The following is a 21,685-nucleotide window of genomic DNA, read 5'->3' as shown; positions in this document are numbered from 1 at the left end:
CAGCCAATAGGAAGGCGGAGCGGCTGGTGTGACGGCAGGCGGCGGGCGCTGATTGGCGGAGGCCACAGGGGGAGCGGGAAGGAGTTGGCGGCCCCGAACCCCCTCGTGTGAGCGTGAGGGGAGCGGCGTCGCCATGGAGTCACGGCAGGGTCGAGGTGGGAAAGGAGCTTGAAGACCTTCCAGTTCCAAACCCCTGCCCTGGGCAGCGACAATTTCCACTGTCCTAGGTTGCTCCAAGCCCCGTCCAACCTGGCCTTGGACAGGGATGGAGAACCCTCAGCTTCTCTGGGAATTCCATCCCAGCACCCTCCCCCGGGAAGAACTTCCCAGTACCCCATCTAACCCTGTGCTCCGGCAGTAGGAAGCCATTCCCTCTTGTCCCAAGTGCTTCTGCAGGCCTCTTGAGCCCCTTTAGGCACTAAACCAGGCTCTAAAGTCTCCCTGGAGCCTTCTCCAAGCTGGAGCCCCCAGCTCTCAGCCTGTCTCCATAGCACAGGTGCTCCAGTCCCTTGAGAATCTCCATGTCGCCCTATGGACTTGCTTCATATCGTTCCTGTGCTGAGAACCCAACACACACCCAACTCCATCCTCATCCTTCAAAGTGCAAGATGCAGCTTTTGGGGTTCTTTCTTGTGAGTGGTTTTCTTCCAGAAGTTGGGGTTTGATCATCATTGTGTGTCCCTTCCAGCTCAGGATATTCCATGGTTCTTTGTTTTGGAAGGACACTTCACCAACACCCTGCAGAAGGGACATTAACCACCTTCTTTGGCCCCATAACCCCATTAATTGGTTTATTCAGCAATCCCATAACCTGCAACCACTCAAAGATATTGCAGCTCGCAGGGGAGAGGCTGTACAAGTCTTCCCTAGGAAGCAGCTGCCTACAGTGGAGGTGTTTACCTCCAGCATTCCCAGCTGATTTGCAATCCATCTTTAAATCCAGGTCCCATTAATGAGAAAACTTACACAACTAAGGAAAATCAGCAGTACCACCGTCTGCAGGCAGCACCAAAGAGGTAGCTGTTAAACAATTCCAGGTAGCTGGAATTTCCATGTACACCCCAGTTTTTAACCAAGAAACCACCAGAAAGGACACACTTGAGACAAACATCACCAGTTCTAATTCCAACTTTTATTTTTTTGCTCAAGTCAAAAACTTATTATTAAACTCAAATCGAGGGAGAGAGGACAGCAGCAGCTCCCACCTAGTGTATAGAGACTCAGCTCTATTTCCAAACCTTTCTGCTTTCAGGTTTCCTTGGAGATCCTGAGTTTTATGAAACACTGTCACACACTGTATTTTTTTTACTTTTACAGTGAGATCTGGAATTGGCAGCTTGCCACAAAGCTGAAACCTGTGGGTGCAGAGATGAGCTCTACCAAGCCCTGCTGACGTATATTTTGTCTATGTTGACGTGGAAGAAGGGAGCTGTTCCTGTCACATCTGACACAGGGAACAGCCCCTCATGTTTAACCACACCCCATCACAGCCCAGCACAGGTATTCAGCTCCTGACAGAGGCAGGATTATTTAATTCCTAATTAATCAAGCTGTTTAGGCAGAGGGATGTCCTTTGTTTTGCTGACTCCTCCAGGGTCAAGGGACAGGGTCACTTCAAACCACAGCAATCCCTTGCTCAACCCTTTACCCTTCCCATCCACTGCCACCTGAACAGGGCAATCAGTACTCCTCACAACTGGTCAAACTCTTCACACTGTTGTGCCACCATGACAAAAAAAAAAACAAACCCAAAAACAAAACCACAAAAACCATGGACAGCCAGTTTTTCCTTTCTGCAGCCACTCAGGGGAGCTGGGACCTCCACTGAGCACCTAACTCTGTCAACTCCCTAAGGACCAAACTCAACAGCCTCAAAAAAACCAGAGAGCTTTTAGGACAACGAAGAGCATGGATGAGAGACCACCCAGCACCCTGCAGGACAGGTCAGCCAGTGATTGGGGAAGGGTCCCCATCCCCTGGCAGCACTACAGGCTGGCACTGAGGGCACCACCACGTAAGTCTCTTGAAGCCACCCAAGGGTCCAAAAGTGCCCTTCATCAGGGGATGCCCCAGGGGACACTGCTCCTTCTGGTACACCTGGGGGTGCAGCCCTTGGCCCTGCAGTTTGTTGTGCAGCCACTCAGAGCTGAACTGAACGGCGCAGTCCAGCAGACGCTCTCGATCACAGAGAGCCAAGAGGGAGCCTGGTGTTAACAGGTGGATCCTGGCCAGGTACAAGATCTCATTCTTAATGATGTTCCCTGGAAGGGGTCAGAAAAAAGGCAACAGTAAGGTTATTTCTAATCAAGATAATGCAGGCTGCTGGCTCCAACCTGTGATTTCCACCTCAAGGATCACAGCCAGCAACACCATTCCCTGTACCAGAGGTGGCATCCAAAGAGTAGACTTAGAGCTGGGATTGGACTGGAGGAGGTTCTCTTTCCTCTACCATTGTTACAGACCTTGAAGATGACCACATGCCCTCAGCTAGATCAACCATAAGCTCTTAGACTAAAGAGAAAACTACCCAGACATGCACTTCTGCATCTGTAGACATCCCACCCACCTTCCTCCATTTCCTCTCCTGCTCCTATTCCCTGGAACTCACCCAGCCCTGAAAAATATCTTTGGTCTAGGAGGGTGTAGCAGATGGGATCGGGTGCACAGAGGGCACGCAGCGCCCGGCCACGGTGGAATTCCACAGACAGGATGTCAGAAGCAGGATCAGCCCTCGGAGAGGAGCACCAGAGCATCCGGCAGTTGTAGAAAACAAGGAAGCCTCCGCTCTCGAAGTGCAGAACCAGCCTGGGAGAAGCAGGGAAGTTGGAGTCTTTCATCAGAAACATCTCTGAACTAGTTACATTCTGCAGCTGGCCACTGTCTCAAGGCAAGGTGGCGTCTTTAATGACTGCAGCCATGAAGCTTGGTGGTGAACCCAACACAACTGGTGGAGAGTTTTTCATTCTGCTGTCCTGTGACCCTGGATGACCAAGCCTCCAGCAGGACAAATAAGAGAAATGGATGTTAAAAGTAGCACAAAAAACAGTGTCTAAAAATAGAAATAGTCATCCTTCAAAAAAATCATAGAATGGTTTGGGTTGGAAGAGAACCCAAAGTTCATCTTGGGCCACTCTCTGCCATGGTCAAGGACACATTCCCCTTACCCCAGGTTGCTCCAAGCCTGTCCAACCTGGCCTTGGACACTTCCAGGGATGAGGCAGCCACAGATTTTCTGGGAAGCTGTTCTCCCTTACTCTACAATACCAATGGGATATAGGGCACAAACCATAGCCATGTTTTCATTTCACTTCTGCTTTCAATGGCATCACTTCAGCCTCTGATTCCAGGTGTATGAGACATTTGCTATTTATACAAGGCTTTTGTAAAGCACATAATTGGGAGAAACGGGTGTTTTTAGGGCATGGTTCAGCCTGGCATCCTTCAAGATAAAAATCTTACCAGAGCTGGTACTATAGTCCCCAGGCAATTGCATCCTACAATTCCACAGTGGATTCCCTGGTTGAACACACCCCACATTCACTCATACCTTAAAAATTATCAGAGAAAATCAAGGCTAAGAGCATTCCCACACAGATTTGGTTTGGGGGAAAAGAGAAGAGGAAATACCTGGGCACAGGATCCTTCCAATCCCCCCTTTTATTGGCTCTGTTTGCCCTCGAGAACTCGTTTGCCCGGACGCTGCCGAACAGGCCAAAGTGGATGCGCAGCCAATTGCCCCGACCCTCTGCTGCCTCTGGGGCTTCAGACCTTGAGTGCTGAGGTTCCTGCAGCTCCTCATCCTGGGAATGGGGATGTGGAACACCAGCCTGTCCTTGTTGTACTTGGGCAGGACAGTGTGCCCCACAAGCAGCCTCTCTTTGCAACGCTGTCTCTTCTGCGGTTGGTCCAAAGGGAGCTTCAGCTGCCACGAATGCCAGGTACAAGTTCTTCCCATGAGCCTGAGAAAAGAGGCAGGATGTGCTGATGATTCAAAAAGGATCATATCATTCTAGAAAGACTTGGGTTAGAATGGACCTTAAAGCTCATCTCATTCCAGCCATGGCAGGGACAACCTCCACTAGACCAGATTGTTCAGCCCTCATCCAACCTGATTTTGAGCACTTCAGGGATAAAACCTCTGTCTGTTTCCGTACAAGTGACTTATTTTCTACAACCTCTATCAGAGGGCTCATCAGCCCACCCTGAATATGGGATTCATCAACATCCAAGCCATTCCCATCAGAGCTGGGGTCATCCTCACAGATTCCTTCTTTTGCCTGCCTGGAGCACAAGGTGTTCAGATGCCACTCAATTCTGAATCCCTCCCAGGGGCTCCCATCAGGCCCACGAGGACACACACTCAGGTGTGTAATTTGTCATCATCGCTTCTGATTCATCTTCCCACTTTGTGCTGGGTGCATTCAGTGCTCTTCATTTTGCTCCCCACCTTTAATCAGAGGCAAGGCTGCACCAGGGTTTGGCCCAAATCATCATCTGGCAGTGTCAGGGCAGTGAAACCCCCACAAGACCAACCCAGCGTGACTTTTGACAAGTACCCACAGCACAGACACCTCAAATTAGCCAGGTGAAACCCTCAGGGAAACATTCACAGGTTCTGCATCTTCTGTCACCCAGGTGTGGGACAATGGTGACTTTCCCCCAGACTTGTCACGGATCTGTAAATTCAACGGTAGCACAGCTCACCTGGGAGTCCTGGAGCCTCAGGGCATTCAGGTCATTCACATTGAGCTTCTGGCTGCTTCCCCCCACCTTGGCCACCACCTGCCCCACAAAAGGGGAGGTCAGCAGCTGGAACTTCCTCACTGATGGGCCCTCTGGCATCTCTAGCAGCTGCGGAGGGATTAGCAGGTCCTTGTCACTCTCTGCCCTAGACTTGAAAGGAAGTTACAACTCAGAAATACACAAAACATTCTCCTGATTTTCCTCCTTAAGTTCCTGTGGCAAAGTCCATGAAGATAAGTAGGACCAGATCAGGGAGGTGGAGGAGTTTCCATCCTAGTGGATATATATAATTTAATCCAACACAGCCCTGAACAACATGCTCCAATGGCAGTTTTCACACTACAAGCAGGAATTTGGCCTGGGGAACCTCCCAGAACCCTTTTCTTCCTGGGGCAGTGGAAGGTTTCCCTGCCCACATCAGGGCAGCTGGAAGTAGATGACCTTTAAGGTCCCTTCAACCCATTCCATTCTGTGATTTTATGATTAGTGACCCAGAACCAGCACAGTGACACATCTTCTTCCCAATACACCATGGGAAGTGCTGCTCCCACAGAAAGATCAGCCATGGAATTAGAACATCTCCACGCCTTGCTTTACCCACTGCTTGCCCCACTGGCTGCAATGGCATGGAACCAGTCGGGGAACATTCCTACACGCTGCTAACAGCATCTGCGAGCAGGAGGCTTGGGATGAGGGGGAGATGAAGCAGCACCATCCTGCAGCTCCTTCCAGGAAGTCACAGCAGTACATAAGGAATTATTTCTGGCATGAAACCCCAGTTACTTACAGTTCTTCTGAGGACTTCTGCTGCCTGTGGGCGTATGAGGAAAGCTCAGTTTGGCTTTCATCCTACAGCACCAGCTCTCTCTGCAGACTAATCCCAGAGACCAGCCTGATCAGAGGCTCAGCTTCAAGGTACAGGGCTCTGAGGCACCTGGCACAGCTCTGAGATACCTTGATGAGAAAATCAGCAGCAATCCTGGGGTCCCCCAACAGAAGAGCCATTCCCACCTCATGCCATCCATTCCTGTGCTGCAGCACAAACCAAATCTCTCTTGCAAGAGCTCAAGAGGAAAACATGTTAGGGAACATTCATTTAATGTCTTAGATCCAGGTACAGATATTAAGTGGTCATCAAAACTATATTTAGCAAGGGTAAAAGACTGAGCTTTAGTCCTCTGCCTTCAAGGGCTTGTGATGATTATTCACAGGCCTGCTCCAGTTTTGTCCAAAAAATCTGCATATTATGTTGTAGCTAAAGAGATACTCCTGCTGCCAAAGGCACCAGCAGCAGTTTGGATCCCTGGAAACAGCTGGGCACAGGTCATCCAAGGAGTCTGCCCTGACTATCCAGGCACTGGCTTCATGTCTGGCAGCATGGATTGAGCCCCTGGACAGCTCGTACAGCCCAGAGCTCACATCCCAGGGAACTTCATCACCTGCAGGGCGCTGACTGCTGCTAAGTCAGGCTCCTTGTGAGACCCTGGAAGTGCTGGGAGCTCTGTAAGGTAATAATCACTACAGCCCAGCTGTAGCCTGTCTGACACCAAAGGAACATTCCTCCTCAAGAGGGAGGACTGCCCTGCTCCCCAGCACATCAGAACTGCCAGCATCTGCCATCCTTACCCCATGTAAGGATTCCTTACCTGATTCCCTTGTTTCCATGTACTGCCTTATTTCACATTTTTTCTCTAGACCCACTTCAGTCTCATCCAACCATCCCCAGCCCTCTGCAGGGCATGATGCCCACCTCACCATGACCACCTGAGCTGGTATCTCTCCAGGTCTGGGGCTGAGCCAGACCTCCAGTGAAAATCCTCCCCCTGCATGCTCGTTCCCAGTCCTTGTGCCCAGACAAAAGCCCAGCACCCACAGCACAACAGAGCAAGGACAAGGCTCCTGCAGCTCACTCCAGCTCTGCCTGCACCCCGGGATTGCAGGAAGGCCCCTGTGACCTTACACCCCTGGGCAAGGTTTCTGCAGGGACTTCAAGGCATAGCTCTGACCCTCCACATAGAATCGAGGGGGGTGCAGAGCTTCCCATCTCCTCACACTCAGCCAAGCATCAATTTGCAGCCATCGGAAGAAAACAGGCGCTGAGTTCCCACCCCATTCTCACCCACATCGCCCCAGGGCAGTGAAGGCACCCCCTGCTTTTCCCCCAAGCCCCACATTCCTGCAGCCAGCTCTAACCTGCTGCTCTCCCCAGGCCCATGCTGTGCACCCATTTGGGGAGCAGGCTGGGCAGCCTCCCCCCACTATTCCTCACAGCCCTTCCTCTGCCCCCAGCCACCTCCCACAGCACCCCTACCTATCCCCAACAGGACCTCCTACAGCCAAACCCCTTCCACCCACCTCCTTTTATAAGGGAGGAAGATCCTCCCCCCCCAAATAACAGGGGAGCTCCCCAGTTGGCTGCTGGGGGAGGGATGGGCGAGTTCCAGGTGCTGGTGGCACTTACCCCACCAGCTGTACCGGTCTGTAAACTGGTTAGACTGGGAGGGAAGCTGGGCAGTACCTGGCGGGGTGTTTGGGTGCCTAAAAAAGGGCTGTGCCCCTGCAGAGTGGGAGGTGGCTAAGCACAGCCCTTGCTGACAGCCTGATTTCGGCTCCAGAGTGCTGCCTCTGAGTTCAGCTGGAAGCATTCAGGCTGAACAAGACCTACTGAGTAAAACACAGTGAGAAGAACAAAAAGCTAAGTCGTGATGGTTTTTAAGTGCCCCCAAGGGCTTTTCCCTTCTCTGTTGTGTTCAGGGTGTTAGCAGTACTGGGACTTTTCCTCATTTATATTGAAATCATAGTCACAGGCTGGTTTGGGTTGGAAGGGACCTTAGAGATCATCCAGTTCCACCTCCCTGCCGTGGGCAGGGACACTTTTTGCTAGACCAGGTTGCTCCAAGCCCTCCCCAGCCTGGCTTTGAGTTGCTCCAAGCTGGGTCTGTCACCTCTGAGTTTTTCATCCTGTGTTGGCCATCCCAAATCCTGTGTTTTGGAGGGTCTGTGTGGCTCTGGGACTTGGGGACAACATTGATTCTCCTGCAATGACTCAATGCTTGGGAATCCACAGGTCTAGGCAATTAATTTACTGGAGATTTTGTTTCTCATTAATAATCTAATATTTATTATATAGGAATTTTAGATAGGACAAGGAGTAATGGGTGCAAGTTAAAGAAAGGGAAATTTAGATTAGATATTAGGAAGAAATTATTAACTTTGAGGGTGGTGAGACACCGGAACAGGTTGCCCAAGGTGGTTGTGGCTGCTCCATCCCTGGAAGTGTCAAAGGCCAGGTTCAGTAAGGCCTTGAGCAGCCTGGTCTAATGGAAAGTGTCCCTGCCCATGGCAGGGCGTGGGACTAGATGAGCTTTAAGGTTCCTTCCAATCCCTTAACATTCTATGACTTGGAAAAATATTTCCACCATGGGAGTGGTCAGACACTGAACAGGAACCCAGAGAGGTGGTGGGATTTCCATCTTGGGGTATGTTCAAAATCTGACTGAACAGGGCTCGGAGAAACCTGATTGCCTCTTGTCTGACTTGAAATTCCCTGTAATTCTTTCATTGTGAGCTCCCTGGAGCAGGACCCACTTCAACATTTGTTCTCCAGGTGCATTTCATGTTTTCAGTATTTCATCATTTTCCCCTCACCCCCTTCAAGAAGCCTACGAGGGTAGACAGAATCAAGCAGAAACCTTTTGGTTTTATTATCATTGTTTTATTTTCATTAGTTCTAAAGGTGTAGAAGTTACGTGGATTGGTAGCCATACTACTTCAGAATAGATATTTTTTTACATCTTTAAATAATTACAGCTTGTTCAGTTGGTTGGTTCCCTCTCCCCCTTACAAATAAGTGTCTGTTTCCGTAAGACCTTCCCAGATGACCTGGGAAGCTTCAAACTTTACACATGGGGAGAAAAAAAGTCAAAACAAAACACCACACCCCTGACATAGTCACAGCTTCAGTGTTACATTGAGAGTTGCTGATTGGTTTTAAAGCTCCCTTGCAATATTCCTGAGCTCCTCCCGATTGCACCCTCTCCATCCAAGCCCGTAAGATTGCAAGTGATCTGTGGACCTTGTCTGATCAATTTACAAAAAAATAACTGAAGTGAATCAACATACTGCACTTCCACAAAGAGCAAAGACATTTAGAAGTGGTTAAATGACCTTTCTTGGCTCCCTGTCCTGGTTCTCATCTGCCCATCTCACTTTGGTGGCCACTGGGCCGGTGCCAAGGTTTGGTTTGACACAAACCTTGTGCTGTAAACCCTTCAGCATCAAAATTTTCCTGATTAGGAATGATCTCAAGGGGAACAGCTCCCACAAATGCATTTTTAAATGCACTGAGGTGCTTTGCAGGAGTGGGGCCTTCCCTCTTGCTCCTCAGGGAAGGGATAGTTCTTGGTCCTGTATTCGTGTAGGACCTGGTATGGATCTCACTAGGTTCTCCAGCAATAAAAGCAATAATAAAACCAGTAATTACATTGCCTTAATGGGTCTCTAATGGGATAAAAGAGTTAATTTCTGCCCCTGTAGAATTGTCCTCTACCCCTAAAGCTGTCCTCACATCCCCCAGAACTTCACCTTTGGAAAACAGATGTCTTGTTCTGTTAGCAGGGACTTGTGAATGCTCCTCACTCTGTTTCAAGAATTGTTTTTCAGGCTTTGAGGAGGGCTAAAATCCAGTTCATAAATCTCTGTTAAGGGGACATAAGGCAGATACGTTCTTCAGGGATTTTTCCTTCTGGCATTACAAGCAGAATTCTTTCTGGCATCTCTGAGTGGGTTTTAAGGGAAGGAGAAAAATTCCACTGGGGAATTTGGCTTTGAGGGAAGAAGGAGCACAGCAATAGGGAAGGGAAGGTAGACAGAACCCCTGTGAGCCTCCAGATGGAAAGAGAAATGGGGGTGTGGTTGGTCTGGACGTTTAATCCTCTCCAGGAGGCTCCACTCACTCTTGGGCTTTCCAGGGTAGTTCTGGAGATCTCAAAAGCTGGCATGAGCCACGTGGCATTTTGTGGTGCAGGCTGCTGTGTTATGGCCAGGAATTCACAGCCAGATACCAGGAGAGCTCAACTGCCCTTTACAAAGGGATTTACTTCAAGGAGGAATTTGGCTAAAGATCTTCCTGCCAATGGGGAAACACCTTTGTGTTTTCACCTCAAATTCATATTTTTCAGTTCTGTTTCTGGCCTTTTCTCTAAAGCCTAGCAGGTCTGAACAAAATCAAAGACTTAAATTTCTTTTTATTCATGTTTCATGAATGTCTTTCCCTCATTTGTAATTAGCACTAATGAGGCTAACACACTGCATTAGCTCCAAAAGACAGAGTGGGAACTGGTGTAAACACCACCCAGCTGTCCTCATGGCATCATTGCCATAGTGTTTTTCTCTAGGGAGTGTGGAAGCTCTGTCACACCTCCAAAATCCTGCAAATCTGGGCTATGGAGAGAATGGGGAATGTGGGAGGGTCCAAGACTCTCCAGTCACGACCAGTCCAGTTGAATCCTTCTCTTTAGAGAAGCTTTTACACCACCGGCAGGAGAAGAATGAGTTCAAACAGACAACACAACGCCATTCTTTTGCTTCAAACCTGTCCGTGGCTCTCCTCTTCACCAGGCCATGTGCCTTAGGTTGTGTGGAAGAACACTCCTTGTGGGAATGTTAAACAGTGGGAGACAGAGGGTGGCACGTTTGGGAGGGCTGCACAATCCCCCTTAGAGATTTTTCACTTGGTAGTTCTGTACGCGAATTCTGGATGCGGGGAGGAAAAGAGAGGAGCTGGGAAGACAAGAAGGGTAATAGAGCTTGGGAGCAGACAGAAACAAGAGTGAAGAGTGAAGAATCTTGCAGGATGAGGTCTCCCAGGAACTCTCTGCATGGACAGGCAAAGCTGTCCTTCCTTGGAAATGTTGATTCAAACGTCATGGGAAGCATCTGGTGAAGCACTTGGACTGCCCAGGGGAGCTGTGGCGCCTGCAGTGCTGGAGTTTGAGTTTGTTAAACCAGAGGCAGAGCAGTCAGGGCTGGATTAAGCAGGACTGATCCCTTTGGGAAAAGGGAATGAGTCATTGGGCTCTTAACATCTCTTCCAACTCCATTTGCCAGGATTCCCTGGTAGGTGAGAGCCTTATGGGCAAGGAAACAGTCAAGTCTTGTTTAATGGAGTTGTGCTTCTCTTGCAGGCAGGCAAGTCTGTGCACATGCTTGATAAAGAAAATGGCCCCTGCCACCTCCAGCAGGGGATGAAGCCACTGCTTATTGCAAAAGGTGAAATCCTAAAGGATTAGATGTGGGAAATGGTCACGAGCCAGCTGTTAGGGGGAAAGTGGGCACAGTACAGCCTAAAATAAGTGACAGTCAGATTTCATCAGTGGCATCCAAACCAACATAAAAACAGGCAAAATAATTAAATTATCTGTCTGAAAAGCAATGGCACAGCAGCATTAGAAGAGCATCTTTCACTTGCTGTGCTCTTGAATCATCTCTAAGCCTGGCTAGTCACTATACATCAGGGAAGAGCCCAGCCATTTCCCCCAGGATTTGATGACCAGCATGGGTCTCATCAACCTTCTTCCAGAAGGTTTCTTCTTCCAAAATCCCCCTTTTGACTTTGGACAGACCTACTCCAGGCTCAGCCAACAACCTTTTGGAAACACAGTCCCACAATTTCGTAGTGATAAATAGGAAGGGAGTTACTATTAAATACAGACATTCATGAGCTTTCCAGACCATCTAGGAAAATGAAGACAATGCTCTACATGTGTGAGCTGAGGAGGAAGGGGAATGTCTCTTTTTTTCTCTGCCCTACATCATATCAAATCCATTAAAGCCACTAAAGAATCTCGAAGTCTGTTCAGCAAACTGTCCTGGAACTGGCTCCGTTTGGTGGAAGATCACTGAATTTGGGTCATGAGAAGACAATGGCATTTTCTTCTGTTTGGGAAAAGAATGAGTGGTGACAGAAGTGTCTCTGCTCCACCATTGTCTGAGTCTTAAAATGCCAGATATTGTTAAATTAAACTCAAGAACTGTGTCCATCTCTGTGTTTCTGGCTGTTTCATAGGAAGTGGTGACGGTCAAATAGAGAGGCTCATTTAAAGTGGGGGAAAAGGCTTCAAATCCTTGAGTTACTCTGAGATTTGAGTCTTCTCTGTTCATTTCATAAGAGCTCCCCTACACCTCGGATAAGTTCTCTTTACCTCTTTGCTGGAACATCTCACAAGGGAAGAGAAGGCAGGAGAGCAGGGGAGGTGGAGACAACATTGACTTGATGATTACTTGGCATCTTCTTCATCTCTCAAGCAGATCAGCCTGGAGTTCATAGGGAAAGGGCCAGGTTATGCAGTTATGATGTCCCCGTGGTTCTCAGCCAGCACCAGGCTGTTCCAGGAGTCCTGTTTGGAGCTGGTTTGGGGAGACTGGCTCATGGCTGACTGGTAAGCCTGGGGGGAAAGCTTCAGAGCTGAGATCGCAGGGTGAATGGATGATCCATGTCCGGACATGGCAGAGACGGAAAATGCCTATGGAAAAAGGAGAATTCTGTGGAAAAAAAGCTTCAAACCTTTTAGAAGAGGACCATGTGAGTCCCTTTAATGTGGGCTGGTGCTGTTGTAAAAATGTGTTGTAAAAATGGATTTGCTGCAGGGCTGGAGATTGCAGCCTATGTGGGATTCTTTGGGCAGGCTCTTTCCTTCTCTCTCCCTTTCCTTCTAATTCTAGAAACACAGAATTATTTGGGTTTGAAGAGACCTTAAAGATCATCTTGTTCCTGCTCCCTGCCATGGGCAGGGACACCTTCCACTATCCCAGGTTGCTCCAAGCCCCATCCAGCCTGACCCTGGACCCTTCCAGGAATCCAAGGGCAGCCACAGCTTCTCTGGGCACCCTGTGCCAGGGCCTCCACCACCCTCACAGGGAAGAATTGCTTCCCAATATCCAATCTAAACCTGCTGTCTTTCAGTCTGAAGCCATTCCCCTTTGTCCTATCGCTCCAGACCCTTGTAAATCATCTCTCCCCATCTTTTCCTGCAGCCTCCCTTCAGGAGATTGTCTTTAAGTACCTAAGTAAATTTGGAGGATGTTCTCCCCATGTCTACCATCCTATTTCCTGGTTTTTTTTCCCCACTGCCAGCACCTCCCCCCTGTACCTGAGAGACAGGGCTGGGGTGCCCATAGTGAGATGAGAGCCCGGGTTCTGTTTTGATGGGGCGCATTTCCTCGGTGGTCGTGGTGCTGCTGCTGCTGCTGGCGGAGCTGGTGGTCGGGGTAAGACTCTCACTGCTGGATGGGCCTGGGAGAAACCAGAGGGTAAAACAGGCTCTTTCCAAAGACCTTCCAGCACAGAGATGTGCCCACTCACCCAGAAGTTAGTGTGGTAAAAGTAAATTTAAAAATAGTGGGAAGGGTATTCAGGTATTTAAGACATCCCCCATTTTTTAAAAATTGTTTTTGTCATTGGATCTCTAATTTGAGGGCATTGTGGTCAGAAATACAAGTGCACACGCAAATAGACATAATAAAATAAATTCCCTCATTCAGCACTTACCTGTTGGTGCCTTTGTTTTGTTAAGGTTCTTAGGCTTGCGTTTCCTCGTCTGAATTCCCTCTTTTCTCATGGCCAAAGGCCTTGGGACCTGTGGATCCAAATAGAAAAGCACGTTGGTTTCTGAAAGTCTTTAAGGTCATCTAAGAGAGCATGATTCCAGTTCTAACTTGTGGTTGAGCTGGTTTAATTGAAAGCAACAACAAGATGGAGCCCAAATTCTCTGGTCAAGAGAGATTCAAGATGTGCATCCAAATGGGAGTAAGAAGGCAGATCACACCATGGCATGGAGTGTTTTAGGGTCAGGTGGCAGCTACAGCTCATCTGTTTGTGCTTCTGATTTGGCTTTTTTACTAAAGTGCCTGAATTTATGTGGTAAGAATCTGGGCCTGGTTTTATTAGGTTTTAAGACTTATTTGCAAAGGAGACCTAATTAGTGAGTGAGAAATACCCAGCCTGCACACTCCCTTGCAGGTATAAACATGACGTAACATTGAGGGGAGACTAAACCCAAAAGGAGAGCAGGACAAACAGCTCCAGGAGAGCACAGAGGTGTGTAAAGAACCCAGCCCCCAGCCTGGTGCCACGAACACCTTCCCACAGCAAGGATTTACCCCGTGGAGTTTCATGTAGAGCCCGCAGGCGTTGCAGACCGGCTCCCCCTCGGCGTTCCTGCGCCAGAGCGTGGTGGTGGTCGTGTGGCAGTTGGCACAGGAGAGCCCAACACGGCGGGACGCTGACTGTGGGGACAACAGAGCAAGGAGACACATCAGCCCTGCAGTGCTCTCACCAGCAGCACCCCACATCCCAACCAGCTCGCCCCACCACACCTCAGGGTTCCCTCTCCTCCTGCCTCTCTTGTTTCTCTGGCTTTTTCTCTTTTAACCCCTTTGCCGTTGTCCTCTTTCTGCCCCTCTTGCCTTTCCACTGGCTCCAGGAGGTCTCAGCTCTCCTAGGCCATCTCAGATGGCACCAGAGACATGAAATAGAGTCATTAAGGTTGGAAAAGACCTCCAAGATCATCGAGAACCTGTGATGGATCACCACCTCATCAACCAGACCAGAGCATTGAGTGCCACGCCCAGTCGTTCCTTAGACACTTCCAGGGATGGGGACTCCACCAACTCCTTGGGCAGCCCCTTCCAATGCCTGACCACGGTTTCAGTGAAGAGATTCTTCTTGATGTCCAACATGAACCTCTCCTGGCATAGACTGAGGTTCTGTCCTCTCGTCCTGTCCCTGTTTCCTGGCAGCAGAGCCCAACCCTCACCCGGCTGTCCCCTCCTGTCAGGGAGCTGTGGAGGGCCAGAGGGTCCCCCTGAGCCTCCTTTCTGCAGAATCCACATCACCTGAACAGAGCCCCAGATCTCCAGCAGCTCTGGTGGCAGCTCAGAGGCCCCCTGGACATGCACACACCTACACTAAGGTGTCTGGATCTCAGGCCATCCTGCCTTTTCCAGCTCCCAAGCCCTTCCAGGCGTTGTGGCTACACCAAGGAAATGTTATCAGTACCATAAATGTTACATATTCCTTGCTGGCTTTGTGATGGGTTTCTCATAGAGCTCAAGGGGAAGGTTAAAAAAAAAAGAGAAGCTTCCAGTAGCATTTTCTTCCTCTTGATAAAAAGTGATCATTAATAGGTCTCACTAATGAATTAGTGCAGGGAGCAGACCTGAAGTTCCTTTTCTGGGTGAACTGGTTTAGTCAGATTCAGAAGGCAACAGGAGAAAGCAAGGCTCTTGAAGCCTTATGAAATACAAGTTTTTAGCTGAGAAAAAGAGTGAGAGGTGGAGGAAGAAAGCGCCACATCCTGCACACCTGCCTGACTCTTCCCATCATCCTTCAAAGCTCAGGGTTTAAAGGGCAGTAAATGGGAGAGGGAAGGTCCTGGGTGCCGGGGTGAGAGCCTGCCTGCATCAGTCGGTGTCTGGAAAGGCTTTTCACAAGAGGGCGCTCGGTGCCTGTGGCTGCTGGCAGCGCTCGGGCTGCCGGTGTCACTTGTGTCGCTTTTGTCACTCGCAGGGTTTGGGCACCGACAGGGCTGAGCCATGCAAAGGGCGGGGCAGGATGAGGATGGAGCCTCGTGGAAGACCAGGAGTGTGGAAACCTGGCTTTCAGGTGTCTGCTTTCAGCTTGGGTTCATGATCATAGAACGTTAGGGAATCACAGAATGTTGTAGAATCATAGAATTTTAAGGGGCTAGAAGGTATCATCTGGTCCCACTCCCCTGCCATGGGCAGGGACACCTTCACTAGACCAGGTTGCTCAAGGCCTTATCCAGCCTGGCTCTGAACACTCTCAGGGTTGGAGCATCCACAGCTTCCCTGGGTAACCTATTCCAGAGTCACCCTCACAGTAAAAAATTCTTCATAATTTCTAACCTAAATTTTCCCTTTTTAAAGTTGTACCCATTGCTCCTTTCCTGTCACTCCAGTTCCTGATTAAGAGTCACGGCTTCCCTGTAAGACCCTTGAGATACTGGAGTGGGCTGTGAGGTTTCCACAAAACCTTCTCTTCTCCAGGCTGAATAGTCCCAACCTTCTCAGCCTGTCATTATGGACTCATGACACTGGGGACACAGAGACCTTCCCAAAACCCCTCACCAAAACATGCAGGGAGCAGCAGAATATCAACACTGAGCTCACAGAATCGTGGAATGATCTGGGTAGGGATCCAGTTCCATCCCCTGCCATGGGCAGGGACACCTTCCTCTATCCCAGGTTGCTTCAAGCCCTGTCCAAGCTGGCTTTGGACACTTCTAGGGATGGAACAGCCACAGTTTTTCTGGACACCCTGTTCCAGGGCCTCCCCACCCTCCCAGGGAGCAAATCTTTCCCAATATCCCATCTAACCCTGCTCTGTCAGTTTGAAACTATTCCCTCTTGTCCTGCCATCCTTGTAAATAGTCTCTCTCCATCCTTCCTATAGGCTTCCTTCAGGAAAGCTGCAATTAGGTAAAGCCAAAGCTTTCTCTTTTACAGGCTGAACAATCCTGTTCCTGTCCCCCAGGTTCCTTGTGCATTCCCCACCCTGACCCCACAGGCTTTGGGATGCCCTGACCTGCCCTACAATGGAGGCTTCACCTCACCCAACGGATCTGGGAGCAGAGTGTCCAAAAAAAGTATCCAGAAAAGTCACCATGAAGTGAGGGGCCTACCCAGCAGTGACCAGGGACCCCTATGGATAAGAGAAGATGGACTGGTACTGTGCTGGAACTGGAAAGAGTTGCCATTCCTCCAAATATACCTGCAGTGATACTGAAGCAAAGACTGGCTTTTGCTGAACCAACACCACAAATCCCAAAATCACCCTGTGTCCTACAGCCCTTTCCACTGCCTGTGTCTGGAGAACTGCTCCGGGCAGTACGAGGTCTTGGAGTGTCCCAAGCATGAGAAAATCTGACTTGTTTTGAAAGTCTGGACTTTGGCTGGGCAGGTGGGTTTGAAGCACCCCTGACATCTCCAGCTGGCTGAGATTTCTTTGCCTCCTCCTCGCCCCACGTGTGTGATCTTGACTTACCAGCCTCCTCTGGGGTTTGAACAGGGGCCGGTTGATGCCGTTCATCTTGTGGTAGAGCCCGCAGGCGTTGCAGAGGTAGTGCCCCGTGCCGTCCCTCCTCCACAGCGGGGTGGACATGGCCCCACAGTTGACACATTCTCGCCCCTCGGAATAATCATCAAAAAATTCTGCTGCCAGGATGGGAGAAAAGGCAAAAGACTCAGTTAATTAGGTGGCTGTACCTTTAACTGCTGCTCTCCTTCTCAGTTTAGCCCAGAAGGAACATTTCAAGAAATCATAAATATTAAGATTTTAGAGGTTGCAAGAAACAGCTCTTTTCCCCCAAGGAACCCACCCTGCCCCCAGGATTATTGGGAAGAGGGACTCCTTTCCGTGCCATGACTGCAGGACTTCTGTGGCAGCAGGGATATGCTGGGATATGGATACCAGGAGACAGAAATATAAACCTTTCCCTTCTGCTCTGACGTTATCCAATTTTCAGGATTGGCCATAGCCAGGGCAAGCAGATCAGGGCAGGTGAACAACCTTGGTTATGATCAAGGCAGATTCCTGAGACCATGGATAAGAACAAACCCCACAGAGCAGAACTGCCCAGAGGTCAGGCTGGGCAGGAAAACCCATTTCATGTGCTCTGCTCCCCATGGGAACGCTCCTCACCCAGCCCCTCTGCTGGGGGGAACGGCTGCAGAGAGCCACGGGGAGGTTTCTGTGCCTTCACCCCATTCTCTGCACGGAAAATATCTCCTGATTTACAGCAATCCATATGTATAACATGAAGGTTCCCTGCCCAAATGGAAGGGGGTTGGAAATGGATGGTCTTTAAGGTCCCTTCCAACCCAAACCATTCCATGGTTCTGGGATTCAAACCCCAGCTCAGGCTGACAGCTAACAGGGATTGTTGGGAATTTGTGTGTGTTATCCAGCTTTTGATGGAAATGTGTATTGTGCTTGATGCCACACTGCAGGGCTTGCTGCATTCACCCACTGCCCTCCTGGTACATCCTGCACTGGGATGTGAGGGACAATTGGCCATGGAGTGATAGGAAAAGGGGGAATGTGTTTAAACTGACAGAGGGCAGATGTCAGGAAGGAATTGTGCCCTGCGAGGGTGGGGAGTTCCTGGCTCAGGGTGCTCAGAGAAGCTGTGGCTGTTCCATCCCTGGCACTGTCCAAAACCATGTTGAACAGGGCCTGGAGCAACCTGGGGAGGTGGAAGGTGTCCCTGCCCATGGCAGGGGGGTGGGATGAGATGAACTCTGAGGTCCCTTCCAACCCAAACCATTCTGTCATTTTCTGAATTGCCCTGGGCTGGGCCAGTCCAGTCCCTCTGGCTCTGGCAGGACCAGGAGGTTGAAAGGTGAGCACAACTCAACTGCATCATCCTTTGGAAAGCCACAGCTCATTCCCTGTTCCATACAAATCCTCCCAGAAACCAACAACTTCGCTGTATTTTTTGCTTGTCCACCTGCTTTTTACACAAGAATCTCCAGCTTCCTGCTGGAATACAATTCCTCCCCAAAGAGCAAACCAACAAAATTTTGCTTCTTGCTGAGCTGTGCCTAAATCCCATGTGGGTTCTCCGATGTCTAGCAAGGGTTATGTTCAGACATGGCCTTATTTTCTCTTTTCCCCGGACTATTTTTGGAAAATCTGCAGGAAACTGCACAACCGTGAACCGGCCAAAGGACAAAAAAAATTAATGAAGTGGCGCCAGTTAACAGAGACAAATATTCACGTGAGCCTAATTCTCCCTAGAAAATCTGGCTAAAAATGGCAGATTACACATGTGCTCATGGGGAAATGGTAGAGAGCAGCAATTTATCGTACCCAAGCAGCTTTGGAGCCAGCAAAGCAGGAATCCAGTATCTTCCCAGCAGTTTAGGAAAATCTCACTACCCTGGAGCAATTCTGGTGGATTCAAAAAGATGAGAATCCTCCCAGACAATTTTTGTCCAGATCGATTCAGTGATACCACAACCCTCACTTTCTCCCTTAAAATGACAATTGAGTCATAGCCAAAATCTAGATCAAATAAACTTCCTTTGAAAAGAGAAGGGATTGGAACAGCTGGTCAGGAAAAAACTCGTTTCCTTGAAAAATCTCAAGAAAGGAAAACATTTCACTTTTTTTTTTTTTTTCCGTCTTGGAAGTTGTTGAGGTTTTTGATTATAATTTTCCAAAGAAAAAGCCAAAGTATTTTTGCAGTAATTTTTTTCCTGTAAAAAATCCCTTCTTCTTCAGAAATAATTCGGTACAGAGTTGTGGACATAACCCAGGGAGAATTTAGCACAGCAGAGATAATCAAAAGGTAACAGTTAAAGCTTGAGTGATTTGAGTTTTGTCTGTGACTAAATACAAAATACAATCTTTCTTGGAGATTTTTCCACCAGGCAACCAAAATATAAAAGTTTTTAATCAAAAACAAAGGAGAAAATTCCTAATAGTCCCTCAGAAATGTTAGAAATTGGATTAGTTCTTGAACAAGAAGGTACCTCAAAAAAATGTCAAGTATGGATATATTTCTGGTTTTAGAAAAATGTAAGTCTCCTATCTTCTGGCAATATTTTGTTGCCAGATGTTGAGTGTTATTTCCCAAGAGTGGGACACCCAGCTCTAGTGCCACGTTATTTTCAGTATTCAGTATTTCAGTACTGGTTTCTCATTGACATCCAAAAGACCAGTGCAAACCTGCCCTGAGACCTGCTCTCCTTTTCTACCTGCATTTGGCTGATATTTTTTCCCTATTTTTTTGGTGTTTTGGGGGTTTTCCCCAGTTTCCATGAAATTTGAACAAGAACATCTCTCTTGAGGGACTTTTATAGGATCACAGACTGGTTTGGGTAGGAAGAGACCTTAAAGCCTATCTCATTCCAACCTCTGCCATGGGCAGGGACACCTTCCACTATCCCAGCTTGCTCCAAGCCCCATCCAAACTTTCACTGGTTGAAGTTTCCAAAACTCCCCTTCTGCTTCCGTGGCAGTAACGTTTGTGAGACTTTCCCCTCTCAGCTGCAGGTGAAGGTGATCCTTGTGAACGTTCATAAACAGGAGTCATTGGGGTTTGAGATGGGAAGGGACAGACTTTGCTCCCGGGGGACACCGAGGCTCCAGGCAATGGGTGGCTCTCCCTAATCACAGCCCGTATCAGATGGGTGTGTCCCCTCCGGGCACCACCCAGTGCTGAGTCAGATGACACCCACAGAATACAACCTCATTAAAAACATTCCTGCAGCCCTGACAGAGCAGGGAGAGCTCCTTGACCTAGGTAGATATGACCTGGAGGAGAGATACCCTCACCTGCTTCAAAGGATGTTTGGGATGGCACAGGAGGTGTTTTGGGCGCTACTGGAGGTTGGCTTAGAGATGATGATATTGGCTTGGTGCGTGTCATTTATTGAACAAAGGGTGTTTGGGCCCTAAGGAAGTGGAAAACAAGGGGCTGGATTTCTTTCTAGAGTAAATTATAGATTTATAATTATTTTTTTGTGTATATATATATAATTTCAGAGCATCTCTAAACTCCAGGATGGAATTGCCAAGGGGAGCTTTCTGCTGAGCTGTCCTTCTGGCCACACATCCCCCCTGCTCTGAAAAACCCTGAAGATCTACAAAATAATGAGAAAATATCACCTGAAAACCTGGAGCCTGTGCAGGTGGGTGTTCAGGTTTGACGTGGGTGAGTGTTCAGGACCCAGGAAATCAAAATATTCCCAGGGCTCAGAGCCCACAGGAACCAGGATCCACCATCAGGCCGAGCTAAATTGGGCATGGAGGTCACCGGGCTTCAAATGCACTAATTGTTTAATTTGTCAGTGTTATTAATAATGGGGATTAAGGAGACTCCCCAGGAAAAAGCAGCAAAGTGTTTCCTTGGCTTCTGGCTCAGGGCTGGAGCTCTAAATCCTGGCATTATGAGATCCCCTGACACTTATTCCTTGTACTTTGCAGCCGGGAAAGGAAACGTTTATTCAGGCAGCAAATGGCCCAAGCGGCTCCCGGAGGGCCCTGAACAATGAGGGGGGAAGGAAAGGCTCCCCCAGTCGCACTCAGGGCAATAATTTCCGTTCTGTGGCACAGGAGCCGCTGCCTGATAATGGAGATTTATGGGTCCATCCGGTGACCTCTGTAATGGCCTTTCTGCTGGAAAGATTTACTCCCTCTCCTGAAGCCAGGTACAGCCAGCACTGGGACAGGGTTGAGGGAAGGATTTGCTGATCAGGCTGAGAAGGACCGTGGCTGGGGGAGCCTCGTGTGTGCTGAGTGGCCTCATCTTCCTCTTTGAATGTTCAGCTTCCCCACGTGCCTTTGCCAAGCCCTTATCTTGTATCTTGGGATCATTCAGTCCTTTTTATGGGCTGGGTCCCTGGTGTTGACTAATCCTGATGGCCTTCTACTTAATTCTTCATAAAACCCTGCCTTTAGTCAATGAAGGAGCTTCCCACATGAAAGCAGATCATGAAATCTCACTGAATGACCAGTGGAGAGGATGGATTGTGTCCCATCCCTATCGTAGTCATCAACTTGCTGTGTAAAATGAGATTTCTTCCCTTCACATCTACTGTTTATGAGCACTGCAAGGTTCCCAGGGCAGGAAATGTCACTTGCGTGTTTCACAACAGGCTCCTAATCTTGGGTGAGGCCTTGAGTATGCTCATGTCAGAAATACTTTCCACAATGGGATATCCAGTTCCCAGGAGCCAGGAGTGACTCCTGAGTGGGGCACAGGGGTCTGGAAGGAAAAAAAGAATTCTTGGATGTGGCCCTTCGTGACACTTGGTCGTTGGGAGGGGTCCTTCACATCCACTGAGACCGACCTGTACGGACAATGCTGGGGTCATCAAAAACACAGATTGGAGCTTGCCCTGCCAGCCCACACCT

The 21,685-nt window shown here is 49.0% G+C and overlaps 2 protein-coding genes and 1 long non-coding RNA gene across 14 annotated transcripts in view; 1 reads left to right on the top strand and 2 right to left on the bottom strand.

The window, feature by feature from the left end:
• Window positions 1-75: 75 nt before the first annotated feature.
• Window positions 76-5,904, top strand: LOC147654557 (uncharacterized). The gene is made up of 2 exons (XR_015282643.1): window positions 76-155; window positions 1,318-5,904. It is a non-coding gene; the product is annotated as an uncharacterized LOC147654557 (long non-coding RNA).
• NEIL2 (nei like DNA glycosylase 2) lies at window positions 1,113-7,448 on the bottom strand. 9 transcript variants are annotated; one of them, XM_086875432.1, is made up of 7 exons: window positions 6,390-7,087; window positions 5,698-5,807; window positions 5,531-5,554; window positions 4,705-4,893; window positions 3,628-3,959; window positions 2,609-2,805; window positions 1,113-2,261 (listed from the first exon to the last, which is right to left on the bottom strand). In XM_086875432.1, exons 1-7 carry the CDS (start codon window positions 6,499-6,501, stop codon window positions 1,945-1,947), a joined length of 1,281 nt encoding a protein of 426 aa, XP_086731558.1. In that variant the 5' UTR covers window positions 6,502-7,087; the 3' UTR covers window positions 1,113-1,944. The 9 variants fall into 9 exon arrangements, 8 of the variants coding, with proteins under 8 accessions (XP_086731558.1, XP_086731563.1, XP_086731560.1 ...); XM_086875437.1 differs by having other exon boundaries at window positions 3,769-3,959; XM_086875434.1 differs by lacking the exon at window positions 6,390-7,087 and having other exon boundaries at window positions 4,705-4,851; window positions 5,698-5,803.
• A 988-nt stretch (window positions 7,449-8,436) lies between these two features.
• Window positions 8,437-21,685, bottom strand: part of GATA4 (GATA binding protein 4) — a 30,136-nt gene continuing 16,887 nt past the window's right edge. For 2 of the 4 annotated variants that reach the window (XM_086875440.1, XM_086875441.1), the window contains exons 3-7: window positions 16,808-16,977; window positions 13,903-14,028; window positions 13,292-13,379; window positions 12,894-13,036; window positions 8,437-12,266 (exon numbers count right to left, since the gene is read on the bottom strand). In XM_086875440.1, the coding sequence (XP_086731566.1) occupies window positions 12,084-12,266; window positions 12,894-13,036; window positions 13,292-13,379; window positions 13,903-14,028; window positions 16,808-16,977 (710 nt within the window). In that variant the 3' untranslated portion in view covers window positions 8,437-12,083. The remainder of the gene's footprint in view (window positions 12,267-12,893; window positions 13,037-13,291; window positions 13,380-13,902; window positions 14,029-16,807; window positions 16,978-21,685) is intronic. The other 2 variants (XM_086875442.1, XM_086875443.1) reach the window with 1 other exon arrangement.

The sequence above is a fragment of the Cyanistes caeruleus genome, chromosome 2 (assembly GCF_971803275.1).
Source record: "Cyanistes caeruleus chromosome 2, bCyaCae1.hap1.1, whole genome shotgun sequence".
Lineage (NCBI taxonomy): Eukaryota > Metazoa > Chordata > Aves > Passeriformes > Paridae > Cyanistes > Cyanistes caeruleus.
The sequence above is the reverse complement of the archived record's forward strand: the minus strand, read 5'-3'. Positions and strand labels throughout refer to the sequence as shown.

Coding starts and splice junctions, on each gene's coding strand:
- NEIL2 (XM_086875431.1), bottom strand. CDS start 7,388: ATGCTTCCAGCTGAACTCAGAGGCAGCACTCTGGAGCCGAAATCAGGC. Junction 4,889..7,098: donor TTCCTCCCTTATAAAAGGAG/GTGGGTGGAAGG, acceptor TTTCAAGTCTAG/GGCAGAGAGTGACAAGGACC. Junction 2,262..2,608: donor AAGATATTTTTCAGGGCTGG/GTGAGTTCCAGG, acceptor GACCCCTTCCAG/GGAACATCATTAAGAATGAG.